A 14,244-nucleotide genomic window follows, 5' to 3' on the forward strand; every position below is an offset into this window, starting at 1 on the left:
TACTTCGCAGTGGCTTTAGATGGAAATCATGAGCCACTACTCTTAGCAATTGGTTTGGGAACCTTAGAGTGTGAAGAATCATGGAGATGGTTCATGATGAGGTTAAAAGATTGTTTAGGTGAGGACATAGAGGTTGGTTTCATAAGCAATCTGTGTGATAAAATAGGCTTTGGTGTTCAGAGTGCCTACCCGGATTCCTATCATGGATATTGTCCTAAAGATATAGCTCGAAAAATACGTGAGTCGGTCGGACATAACAATACGGAAGTCAAATCGTTGTTTTGGAAGTCATGCAATGCATATAACGTTGATGATTTTTACTTGTGTTTGGAAAGGTTGCAAAGTACATGTAGGAAACCACCTTTCTGCACCTTGCTTAGGAGTCCAATTTACTGGCTTGACGATATACCGATTTCAAAATGGACATGAGCATTTTTCCCAAAAATACGTTACAATGTTAAATCGATTGACGTCCCTGAAATTTTGCAAATTATATCCGCACGTGAGTTTCCTATAACAACGATAATTGAGTTAATCACTACGTCGATACAATCAAAGTATGGTGAACGGGCCGAAGTGGCGGGTAAGGGAGATTGTTATATTTAGTTTTTTTATTGTGCTATTATATTTATTAAAATATCAAATTTTACAGGGAGGTTGTCTGGTGGATTGACCCCTTACGTTGAGAGTAAGGTTAAAAAATATCTCAACAAGTCTTATAATTGGAATGCAAGACGTTTGTATGGGGATACATTTGAAGTCGATGACAATTTTGCCACCACCAACGTACAACTTGAACGAAGGGTATGTAGTTGTGGTAAATGGCAAAAAAGCGGTATACCATGTGGCCATGCTATAGCATGTCTAAGAACCCGTACATCTGAATCCATTCACAGAATGGTTGATTACAAGTTTACTAATTATGTGTATCGACTTGCATATGGATCTGAGTTGGTGCATACTATATCATCACATGTGCATTGGGAAATACCAAATGAATCGGTGGTCCTGTTACCTCCCTCAATGCAGTAGTTATTTATGTAGCACCTTTGTATTTTATGTAGTATTATGTATTAGTTTTTTATGTACCCCGTTTTTATTTTAGTGTCGTTTTACGTATTAGTTATCCATGTACCCTGTTTATATTTTATGTCGTATTATGTATTAGTTATTTATGTACCCCATTTATATTTTATGGCGTATTATGTTTACTTATTTATTTTATGTCGTATTATGTATTGGCTATTGAGGAAACAACATACATTAAAAGAAATGGACGTTTATTAAATAGTAACGACTACACACATAGAACAACAAGCAACTTAAATAACAAAAACAATTAACTTAACCAACATGCATATTAAAAATAAGGGACATTCTTTAAAAGATTCCATGCATCTAAGTGGGTAAACTCGCTACCATCATATTCAAAGCGGTATAGTTCCAAAGCCACCTGTCGTAGAATTTCTTCATCCGTATTTGCATGTTCGTTATCCAACTCGTTATAAATACGTTGAAATTGTTTCACCTTTATTTTCAAATCCAGAAACTTCGCTTTGACATCTCTTCTTCTTCGATATTGAGTACGCCCCATTAAATGGTGAAACAAATGACAGACACGAGACCAAAATGATCCAGCACGAACTTGTGGGGGACCCGGTGGAAAATCCTCCTTAACAGTTATAATCCAAGCTTGAACCAAAGCGACCTCCTCTGCGTTCCTCCATATATGTGGTGAGTCCATAATTGCAAGGAGAGAAGTAATACGATACAATTACAACGGATATTAAAATCTATTTATAACGACTCCTTACTTTCCTGGTGCAATGGCTTGTCAGTTCAAGCAGCAATGTATTGTGTTGTCATTCCATGGGGGATGACTTGTCAACTCGAACAGTGATATGTTATGTTATAAGTATAGTACATTGCATTCGTCAGTTAATTTTGACTATGAATTACAGACATATTAGAAGATTGGACTGCGATTTTGTGTAGAAACTACTCTAAATTGACGTTAAGTTAAACAAATAGTTTACTAAATAAACCAATACAGCTGTTTAAATATCATTTTTTAGATTCTACTCTCATTGTTTCAATCAAAATGAGTTCTATATCATGGAGTAATGAAGAGTTCTTGGTTCTTACACATGCTTATATTAATGTGTACGAGACAAGCAAGTTGAACGATCCAATGTTTTGGAGCCGTTTAACCAATATTTTCAATTCTGAAAACCGAATGGCTACAAGTAACGATCGTGACGAACTAGACATCTTAGCAAGATGGTATGAAATGAAAACCGAAGTTCTATTGTTCAACGATCTTTATACCAAAATTGACGACACCCGTTTAAATGCTACTGAGGAGGTCATCTTGGAAGCTGCTAAGGAGGAATACAAGTCATTAAGTAACGGGTTGGAATTCCAGTTTGAAGCCCCTTGGAATATTTTGAAATATATCCCGTTTGTTTAAAATCTATTTTAGTTTATTATGTGAGTACTAGGTTATTTTCATGTACTAGGTTATTTTCATGTATTTCGTATGTATTTCGTTTCTTTAAAATCTATTTTAGTTTATTATGTGAGCAACTTGTATGATTAATTTGAATTAATAAATGCCCATTGCATTAGTTTTCACAATACATTTGAATACATTACTAACAAGGATTCCATGAACCATTACAAACATTACAACAATTACATGAAAAACAACGACATAATACGAACAAAGCATTAACGTAAAACACAACTCCATGGGTTATTCTTAACAGAAATTAGAGCGGTCTACATGAAATACTATTTATTTTTAACAACCTTCCAAACTTCCTCATATTCGAAGTCTCTACCGTCATGCTCAAAGATGTAAAAATCTGTAACAACTTCCAAGAACTCTTCTTCATCCCGATAACGAACATTGTTACTTTTCGCATAATTACATGCTCGATTGAACCATGTCACTTCTTCCTTTACATCCATCCACTTAGTAACAACATCTGATTTTTCTCTTTTTTGTCCTTCTCCCATCTCATGGTTAAACAAAGATGTTATGCGAGTCCATTCATCACCAATTAGGCAATGCGGGGGAGCAAGTAACGATACACCATCCTTAACACTTAGCCAGCATCGTGTTAGAACTAACACCTTGTTTGTCGTCCATGGCCTTTCAGAATTGGAACCAGGTACTTCATTCGAAGAACTTGCTGCATTCGACGACAATTCTAATAATGGGAGTTCGTTTCGTTTGGGTGATTTGGGTGTTTGGTTTTTAGATCGTAAACATCTATTTATATAAATAAATAGACTATGAATTAATACTTTGACTACGAAATGGTTACATTTGGACTACGATTTTCAGCTTTATGCAGTGATTTATCATGTCAAACTGTCATTTATGTCTTGTCACTTAAGGGTCCCACTACGATTTGCAGGTTACTACAGTGACTTGTCATTACTGTCTAGTCATTTCAAAGTTGGACTTGTCATTACTGTCTAGTATGTATAAATACCACATATAGCTCCAGTTTATTAGAATATCGACTTTATTATGAGTTCCTCACACAAATTCGAAGTTTGCTCATGCAACGAAGTAGATTGTTACTACTGTGATTCGGTAGACCCTTTTTTTACACCCTCTTCAGCCGGGCCATATATGTCACATGAAAATTTTGAAGAATTAAAGAAGGCTAAAGAACAACAAGAAGAGGACAAAGAGTCATCCTGACTTCTCACTCAACTTGCTAATGATATTGAATCGAAATGCAAACAAGCTCAAGAATGGATTGACCTCAATAAAAACAAAATCAAAGAGCATAAATATTGGATAAAAAAGAGTAAGAAAGCAATCAAAACGACTGAAAAACGGCTTGCTGAGAAGGATGAGCAGTTGATACACATTATGGTAAAAAAGGATCATTTGGAAGATAAAATGAGAATTAGGGATGACTATATAATAATGGAGAAAGAGAAGTACCCATTGCAGTTCCCTGAGTTTAAAAATTAGTTACAAAGTTGTTGTAATATTATCATGAAACAGATTAGGTTGCAAAAGGATCGTTTGTTGTTTTTTTTAAATAACATGTTGTAACTATTAAAAAAAATATGCAAACTATATTTTATAATATAAAGGCTTCATTAATTGTTATAATCAACAAACTTAACTAAAATATGAAAGCATAGCAATGTCTTGTAAGAGTTAATAAAAATATTACAATACATAATAAGTAAACAAGTCATCATTACTCTTGATTTCAAGGTTGTTTTATATCAAAATCAGTGTTATAGGTTTGTGAGCAACCCGCTGAACCACCAATATTAAATGCCATTTCTGCAGTAGAAATTATGTGACATGCTCCGCTACCGGACACCCTTCCAGTACAATTATTTCTCGTGTGTCCTAGTTGACCACATGTAGAACACTCTTTTATAATTGGACCCTCGCCTTAGGATGGAATGCGGTCTATGTTTCTTGGCCTTCATGGCTGATGTTTATCCATTATAGGTGGCTTAACAATCATCAAATCATCGGGGATCTCCCATTCGGATGGCTTTGGCAGAGGGTTTATTGATTCCTCATATGTTTTCCTCAGTGTTTTGGTAAAGTACGCATTTAATGCAAACCTCGAGCAGTCTTGGTAATTGTTCGCTGTTAAACATCTTATGACATGACCACGAGGTATCCCATCAAGTTGCCAATGCCTACATGTACATGTCATATGTTGAAAATCAACAATCACATTTTGTGCCCCCTTTTTGACCTCGCATTTCGTATTTGAGATCATGCGAACATCCCATTTGGTAAAAGTTTTCTTGTTTTCTTTTACAACTTCATCCGCCTAAGGGGTAAGTATTGTTGTTGGTTCCGCTAAAAAAAACAGCCAAAATAAAGAAGTTAAGATCAATAACATAGAAATTAATAAAACATTAATATTACAAATTTACTTAATACCTGCAAAGTTACGTCTTTGAAACCACCATTGTTGCATTGTAGCACGAAAAAAATCGATCAACATAAGTATTGGCACCTTACGTGCGTGTCTTGATAATGAATTTATAGACTCCACACTGTTGGACGACATAAGATTGTATCGGTTCCCTTTAAAATGTGCCCTTGACCAAGTTTCTGGATTTATACTTTTTAAGTACTCATACTGGTTCTTTTGTCTTTTTCATAAAATCCATGGCAGCATCAAAAGCATCAACTGTGTACGCCCTACACGCCTCCCAAAAAATTCCTTTAACCGTCTTACTCTTGCCGAATCTAGATACTATGTTGAAATACAAATGGACACCACATATTCTATGATGAGCGTGAGGGAAAATGTTGGCAACGGATGTTGCTATAGATGGAGACCTATCAGATATAACTGTAAGCTCCTGCATATTTCCTATGCAATCACGTAGTTTTTGAAAAAACCATGTCCAAGAATCGGTACACTCATTTTTTCATATACCATATGCAACCGGTAATATTTGGTTTTGTCCGTCCTTAGTAACTGCAAGTAACATGGTACCTTTGAACTCACCCTTTAGGTGAGCTCCATCTACTACTAGGGTCGGTTTACAAAAATTGACAAAAGCGCGTACCTACAATACATTGTATATCTATTCAAATACACCTAAATAAATATTAAAAAATTAATATAATATGATAATACTAACCGAGCAACCGAGTGCGACGTACAAAAACTCAAAGCGATCATCAGCATCTGTTTTAATATGTGTGACAGTACCCGGATTATGTTTGGCCAAGTTGTGACAATACACCGGAAGTTTGGTAAAAGAATCCTCTTTCGTACCCCTTAACGACAACAATGCATATTGCTTCGCACGCCATGCCTGATGGTATGAGATATTGATATTCAATCGAGCATTCATATCATTAACAATTTCTTTTCCTCGATAAACTCTACTATAGTCTTCAGCCAAAACATCAGCAACATATTCATCCAACACATATTTGTTTGCTTGTTGATGATTAGGTTGCAACAATGTTGAAGAACATGTGTGTACATCAACAAATTTATTCACTTGGAAAATTCTTTTAATTGCTTTTGCTCTTAGTAACCAAAAACAATTTTTCGAAACAAACACAGCTTCATACCTTGATTTGGTGGATCTACTTGTCCTCGTCTGGAAACCTTCTCGAAGACATTTTTTTACCAATACACCGCTTTAAAAGTTCTTTGTTCTTAAATATACTCTCACATTGAATCTTTTGAAGATTCATGTCTACCATCTGTGTTGGGATATCTTCATTAATATCAACTGGGCATGCTGGTACAGGGGGCATACCGTGAAAAAGGTTATCGGGAAACTTAGCTTTAACTTCATCACCCAACTCATCTCTATCGGAATTGCATTGTAGCTCGGTTATATCTAAACATACATCACCAACATCAACATAATGCCCGTAAACATGATTTTTTTTTCATTTTTTTGACTTGAATTTTTTTTCTTTTTAGTTTTATCTACCACACGCCTATTCATAACTTTAACTTCTTGTTCGGCAACATCATCACAATGACCACCGACATGATTAAGATATGTACCAACATCATCATCACCAATAGACTTATAATTCTCAGGATCCACATAGTGAATAGGTGAATAACTAACATTAACATTTTCAACAACACTGTGAAACTGAGGTACACTAGGAGTATTGAAAGTACCTATCGGATCGTTGCTCCCTTTATAACTGCATAAATTACCAACAAGCTGGTTTCCAATTTCACCACCCCCGTTAACCTCCTCAACTTCATAAACCACCACAAACACTTTCACAGCCCTTCCTCCACTACATTTGATTGCGTTTATCAACATTCTAACATCCATGTCTTCAACTATAGCTATATAATAATTTAATTCAGGATGGTGGAAACGAAGACTAATTCTATATTTGTCTAACAAACCAATTTTGCTTCTTACCAAAGATACAAAATCAGTATAACTAATATACTCAGAAAATATCAAAGCAAGTTCAGAAATACCTCCCTGTGGACATATGTATTCCAGATTAGTTCCATTAACTTGTCATCTCCCACCGGTTACAAGACAAACCAAATATTAAATCATTTTTTAACAAATTTTAGAGAAAGTTCCTAAACAAATAACAACCAAAATGATAATTTTCTACAAAACTTTTTATATAGCAACATGATTTCATAGTCAAACCAATTCATTTCATAGTCAAACTAAAAAAAACAAAAAAAAAACAAAAAAAAAAACAAAAAAACAAAAAAAAAACCCACAAATTCGCAGATAGAATAAGAGTAAATCGCAAATGGACCTATTCCATCTGCGATTTTACCCCTATATATAGAGAAAAAAAATTAAAAAAAAAAAATTAAAAGCACCTGCGAATGGGACATTTCCATCTACGAAATTGTAGGTTATTTTTGTAACTTCGATTTTTTTTGCTATTTTTGTAATGTAATTAGTATAAATGACTATTTTTGTCATTTTCTCTTTTTTTATTATAGTGGAAGATGAAACAAACCGAACGCGTATTTTGCCACCTATGACGAAACTGAAAATGAAAAAGAGAAAATGAGAAGACAAAATCGAAAATAAAATAGCCTGGTCAATAGTTTTAACTATTAAATAAAAATTCTTTAAAAAAAATTGACTAAGTTTTGTAATTATCTCAACTAAAACCACTTCAAAAGCGAAGGGCTTATAATATAAACACTCATGATTGGTTTACGCTGCTGACTCCAAAACTTCGCCTCCATCGCAGCCGTACTGGTTTACTTTTCGGTGTAAAGGCCATCGAGATCGACAGACGACACAACACAGACTGGCTTCCCCTTCCTCGTTGCTCTCGTTTTTCTACTTCTTTTACCCACATCACATCTAGTCTTCTGATCTTGTCTTCGCTAAATGATTCTATCTCCTAATCCCCCATTCTCTTGCGGTGAGTATACTAAATTCTAACTTTTTTTTTAATCTAATTAGTGTATTGTGAACCCAATATACTAATTGTGACTGTGAATTTGTTTGAACAAGTTTATAGCTGCATTATTAACCTAATTTGTGATTTTGTTGATTGCTGGAACAGAGGAAACTTGGGATTTCTTGGTAAGATACGTAATTGTATAGAACGAAATCAGCCGACTAAATTGTTGGTTAATATAGTGATTTTTTCAATGTTAATTTTCCTCCTGGTTTTGACTAATTAACAGCAACACACATATCTTGTAGATGTAATGCATTGTGAGAATTTTTGTGTTACAGTGGAGAAGTACCAACGTTATGTTAGTATTTTAGAATTTGGTTGGTTTGTTTTTTATGTCCTTAATGTTGCATTGTATTCCACTGCAGGGATTATGGAGCTAATAAGAACGCTTAATGATCTTTTCATATCTACAAGAAAAGATACAGTGGATGTAGAACGTGATAGATTAAGCAGCTTGCCAGATAGACTAATCCATAAAATCCTTTCTTTCATTAACATCAAAGAAGCTATTAGTACTAGTCTACTGTCATCTAGATGGAGGTTTATCTGGACTTCAATGCCCTATTTGAATTTCGAGAATCTCAATAATGAGCGCCACTTTTCCAATTTTATTTCTAATGTTCTCTTACACCGTGATAATCAAGTAAACTATTTAGTCAATCTCGTGCTTGGGAGAACAGTTAGGGACGATGAATCTGTCACAAGAATTCTCAGCTGCAAATTCTCTCTCAGTCTCCAACAACTGAGTGTTACACGTTTTCCTGGAGGGAATATAGTTGAATGCCCATATTCCTTGATTGCGACACCAAAGTGGGACCTCCCAGCTTTAACGACTTTGCATCTTCACCAAGTCGAACTGTCTGATTATGATGATATCGGTCTTTTCTCTAAGTGCACCAACTTGAAGAACCTCTCCTTGAACTGGTGCAGAATGAAGGAAACAAAAGTTTTAAATATCTGTCATCCTCAACTTTCTGATCTTACACTTGTATCTACACCCCCTGATATGGCATCAGAGGAGGTTGTGAATGTGGTTGCACCTCAACTCAAGAATCTCACAATTATAAGGTGCGAAGGGGAGCATCTGATTTCTGCACCTGGGCTTACCTCCTTGGTCATAGAAGGTTTTCAACCTTGGCAGGTTTCTACACCATCAGGCTTCCATGCTTTGGAGAAGGTTGACCTCTTTATGTACGATCCACACAAAGCAGATGCTCATACAATAGTTTATTTGCTTCAACAGCTCAATAGTGTCAAGTTTCTTACACTTAATTTGGGGATTCTCAAGGTATTGGTCATTGATATTGTTTATCTTCTATATCTTACCAAGATTTTTAATCTGGAGTTTGGCAAATACTTTTGTATACACACACATGGTTATGAAAAATTGCATTAATCTATATCTAATTTTATCTTTTGCTGCGTCTCTTTTCACAAAGGAAGGTATATCAAGAGTTCTTGCACCCCTCCATAGTTTTATGTTGTGTGTGTGTATATATATATATATATATATACACACACACACACACACACACACATACATGGGTAGTTTATTTTGATAATCACAAATATTGTGTGAGTGTAAGAACCAAACTGGAGCATAGATCAAAAGAATCAATGGTTTTGATGAGAATCACAATTACTTATCCATAACTAAATCCATTTAATTTCGGAAGGTTTTCAATACTCAAGAATCAATTAGAATCATTGATTTTTTCAATTTGACACTCTTGAATTTTTCTTGTCATTCTCACACACATACATGATTATTAAGATCACAATGATCTATATGTAATTTTCTGCAGAGTCTATCTTCATCCATGAAACTAGTCCCACATAAAGCTTGTGTGTTTGCTAACACAAAGATTCTGAAGTTTACAATAAAACCGGTAGTAAAGGTATACTTGGAGGTGCAGGCACAAGAGAAAGTAACTACACGTACTGAAATAAACGACAATGATGATTGTTCCATCTTCCCAATGGTCTCATTTGAGGTATTTACACAGTGCCAATATAATATTTGGTTTATCCTTTTTTCTAGTTTATGCACATGCATAAACATACCAAAATATGCAACATTGTAACATGAACAGGTTACATTGCAAAAACATGAAATTTATGATGATCATGAAAACGTTTGCAGGAGATTACAGTTATGGAGAATATGGCATCAGCACAAGTATTTGTAAAACACTTGGGGATATTGCTAGAGGAGTGTAAACAAAATAGAAATAGCGAGGATTACCAGGCTCAGAGGGATGAACATAGCAAACCATACGTTGAGATGCATTGGGCGTGGACATTACAATGGAACCTTGGGGCAATTATGGGAGTGTTTAAGCATAAGAAAATGAAAGCAAAATTAGATAATTATCTCATGATGGCACAAATTACGAAAAAGTATATTAAAAGGCGTGAGTGCACGAAATCCATGAATCACCCCATTCTTGGATGGTTGCATGAAATGCGTGCATTGTTTCAGCACACTGAAGACTTGATAACTCAGTTGTCTGCATCAAAGAAGGCAGTGATGCTACCACTTTTTTTGAATTTGTGCGAAGATGCGACAATTCTCACGGTTAATATTTTGGGATGGATTAACACCATAAAGTAAACTCAAGAGACCAATGCACTTATTTTTTAGTATTAACTTTTATGTCGGTTTTATACTGTTATGCTAAAAGTCAAGATTCATGGGTGATTGTGTCCACTTATTTTTGGATGTTATTTGAAAATTTAATTTAAACATCAAGTATTTAAAATAATAAAAATAAAAGCAAACTGTAGAAATGGCATTTGGTTCATCATTTCCTCAGGATTGGATCATTTTTTTCGTTTTGCAAAAAATGTATTATGAAAAGGTTTCATTATGAGTTTCGCAAAAAATGTATTATGAAAAGGTTTCATTGTGATTTTGGTAACTTACCAAAATGAAAAGTGAAATGATTAATTTGGGCTTTTGATATACTTCTACATTTTATTTGATTTTATTTAATCTTTTATTATTAGTAAATACCCCACCCCTCTCCCTTAAAACTTATATGTGCCTTCTCCTCTTCTCATCTTTGTCTAATCTTTATTTATTACTTCTCACCCTCCGAAAATCTCCAAAAACAATCTACCTTATGCCATCTCTTACCGTCACATACCCTTTCCTTTCTCATACTCATCCCCAAAAAAGTCTACCTTAGGTTACCGAACCAATTGTATGGAAAACAGAAGGGGGTTTACACTGAAATCTATTTTCTTCTTCTAGGAGAATGGGCTCCTTATTGTATAATAATATATTATAAGCTACTGTAACAAAAATATGTAAGACATACTTATAAAAAAACTAATAAAAAGAAGGTGTGATGTTGAGAAACATGCCTCCAAAAGTCTTTAATAACAATGTTATCTTCTCTGCTTAATAAAGAAGATTTTATTATTTACTTAGCAAGGAAGAGTTTCTTTACAAGATAACCTTGGTGCCTAAGTATTTGCCATAGTGCATATCTCACTAACAATCCTCTTTTTTAAATAAAGGATTAGCTTTCTTATTTTCATCATCTCTTTTTCTCAAATGCAATGTAACCTTAACAGATATTGTACTAAACCAAGAGGGTAAGATGCACTAAAACGAAAAGCCCTAATGCATCAAACAACCTAAAAATTGAAATCATGAGAACCATATTAGTTCAAACAAAATAGGACTAAAATATCAAACCACAATCAATCACATGCAATGAAAAATACCAATCAAAAAGCAAATCAAAGAGGCATAGAGATTTACGTGGAAAACCTAAATCGGGAAAAAATCATGGGTAGATAAAGCCAATAACCAATCCACTAAAATATTGAAATGTTTACAGAGCTTGATTTAAGAAATTATAATGAGCTATAATGATTTGGTGATAAACGGTTGAAACATTAGAAAATGTCAATCCTAAAAGGGGGAAGAAGAAATCTTCAAAACACTTTCTCTCTATTAAAAATCCATCGTTTGAGGTTAAAAGCAAAAAGGGTTTAGCAATTTGGCTAATTTGGTCCTTCAAGAATGGAATATTTGTATTTCAAGAGCAAGCCCTTTTTAGACCTGAAAACACCCATTTTAGACATGGTGCCCTTTTTAGATGTGAAACAACCATTTTAGACCTGTTGCCCTTTTTAGACCTGAAACACTCAATTTAGAACTGGCACCCTTTTTAGATCCAAAACAATCAATTTAGAACTGGATTGATGAAAAGACAATATAGCCCTTGAAGTAGAACTTGTCAATTTTAGAAGGCATACATTTCTGGACCATTGTGAGTATAAAGTTCCAGTCTTGCTATCTAGTTTATTAGATCTTGTCATTTGGGTTTATTTTTTTGGCACTTTTGGTCCATTTTATGGGTGATCTTGGAGTTGAGTTGTGACATCCCGTATATTAAATAAATAAATAGATAAGGGTTAATATGAATAATAATCCTAAAGTAAATAATATTTAGTGGAGTGTTGGTATTAAGGAGCTAATTGATTTAATTTTGGATTTTGGGGGATAAATGTGTAAGCTATGGATTTAATTTGAAAAGATTTGAAGGCTTAAGGGGCTGATTGGTAAATTCGGGACCTATGATGAAAGGATTTCTGAAGATAGGGGCTGTTAGGTAAGGTTGGGACTCAGAGTGAAAGAACTTTGGAGTGACGGGGGCTATATGGTAAATTTCAAATATTATTTCAAAAGAATAAAGGGAGGAGGGATTAAAAATGCCAATATGGCAATCTCGTGAGAATGGGCGGTGGATCAAACATGTAACCTTATTACTCCCCAAACCCTAACCCTATCTTCCAGCCGCCATATGTGATGCTCAGCCGCCGCTCCCCCCCCCCCCCTTCGTCCACTGTTCTGATCAGGCAGGGCCACCTGCCGCCTCGACGTTGAGCACTGCCACAGCATGCATTGCTGTAAGAGGCGTAGTGAGAAGCTAGAAGCTCGGAGCCAACCGTGTACACTGCCATCGCAAGTGACCACGAAGATTGGTGTGTTTGTGGTCGTCACTAAATCTATTTCTGCCGGTAAGGAATCCCTTCGCTTTTCTCGTCATTTCTCGAGTCCTGTCGTTGTCGTAGCTCTTGACGTTTTCCATGTCATTGAGCCTTTGACTGCCATCAGCCACCTTAAGGTTGTGGGCAGTGTGTGTGTGTGTTTCACTGCGTGTATTTGGTATTTACTTAGCTTATAGTGGCGAAGGAATGCATCCAGTCGAGTGTGGGTGTCTATGAGCTGCCGAAAATCGCAAGTAACAACCACGACAGCCAACCATGGTGGCTGTCGCCCCCTGCCACCGTCTTCTGCCGCCACCAGCCAATATGGAGGGTGGCTATGTGTGTGCATGATGTGTAAAGTGATATATGTGGTTTTTGTGTCAAGATTTCAAGCCACCACCATTGGAAATGGTGGCCGCCGCCATGAGCCGCGATTGACCATGACTACCTGAGGTGGTAATGGGTGGTGCTTGGAATAGTGAACCCTAATCGGCCCAAAATTCTTGATATGGGCTAGTTGGATGGTGATTGGGCTAAAAACCCTAATTAGGGATTAGAAAACCCTAATTTTGGGGGTTTGTGGGTTTGGACCTATTGGGACCTATGTTTGGACAATGGACTGAAGTTGTGACTCAATACTATTCCGTTGTATAATGGCTTAGTTAAATAATGGACTTAATGGGTTAAGTAAGAAACACTTAACCCTAATCGTCCTTTTTTTGTGAAAACCCTATTTATGTTGGGCCTTTCTATTGGGCCTTGGTGTTTGGGCTATTGATGGGCCATCCAAGAGCAATCATGTGGACTAGAATATTTAGATGGGCTTTAGGGTAAGGCCCATATGAGGGTTTGGGACCAATTTGGAAAATTGGGCCATAGTTGGGCCATTAGTGTACTTTTGTGGACCTAATTGGTATTAGGCCTTGGTGGGCCCAATGGGCTTGAGTTATTTATGGACCGAATTGGTGGACCATATTTAGACCTAATATGTGAAGGTTGGTCTTAAATCCTAATGGGGTTAATTGTGGGTTTGTCTTAATGTTAGAAGTCGGAGTACAGCAGCAGCATTTATAGGATCTGTTCGCCACCCGAGGTGAGTCTTCTCACTATACTTACCTGTGTGGTGACTTGTTTGTGACCGGTGGGTCTTATTCATGATATTGACCGGAGGGTCTTATTTACACTATTGACCGGAGGGTCTTAATATATTATTGACCAGAGGGTCTTACTTGTTTATAATGTTGTATCGTGCATACTGTCTTTGTAACTTATGCTGTTATTGT

At 35.8% G+C, this 14,244-nt stretch overlaps 1 protein-coding gene across 1 annotated transcript; it reads left to right on the forward strand.

Moving 5' to 3' along the window:
• The first annotated feature begins 7,697 nt into the window (after window positions 1-7,697).
• Window positions 7,698-10,744, forward strand: LOC111908509 (putative F-box/FBD/LRR-repeat protein At4g13965). The gene is made up of 4 exons (XM_023904330.3): window positions 7,698-7,912; window positions 8,320-9,242; window positions 9,760-9,948; window positions 10,098-10,744. The coding sequence occupies exons 1-4, from the start codon at window positions 7,879-7,881 to the stop codon at window positions 10,566-10,568; spliced, it is 1,617 nt and encodes a 538-aa protein (XP_023760098.1). The 5' UTR covers window positions 7,698-7,878; the 3' UTR covers window positions 10,569-10,744.
• Window positions 10,745-14,244: the final 3,500 nt, after the last annotated feature.

The sequence above is a fragment of the Lactuca sativa genome, chromosome 3, assembly GCF_002870075.4.
Source record: "Lactuca sativa cultivar Salinas chromosome 3, Lsat_Salinas_v11, whole genome shotgun sequence".
NCBI lineage: Eukaryota > Viridiplantae > Streptophyta > Magnoliopsida > Asterales > Asteraceae > Lactuca > Lactuca sativa.

Excerpts from the sequence above, each read along its gene's own strand:
- LOC111908509 (XM_023904330.3), top strand. The coding sequence starts at position 7,879 with ATGATTCTATCTCCTAATCCCCCATTCTCTTGCG. Across the intron at positions 9,243-9,759 it reads TTAATTTGGGGATTCTCAAG|AGTCTATCTTCATCCATGAA; the intron begins GTATTGGTCATT and ends AATTTTCTGCAG. Across the intron at positions 9,949-10,097 it reads TCCCAATGGTCTCATTTGAG|GAGATTACAGTTATGGAGAA; the intron begins GTATTTACACAG and ends AAACGTTTGCAG.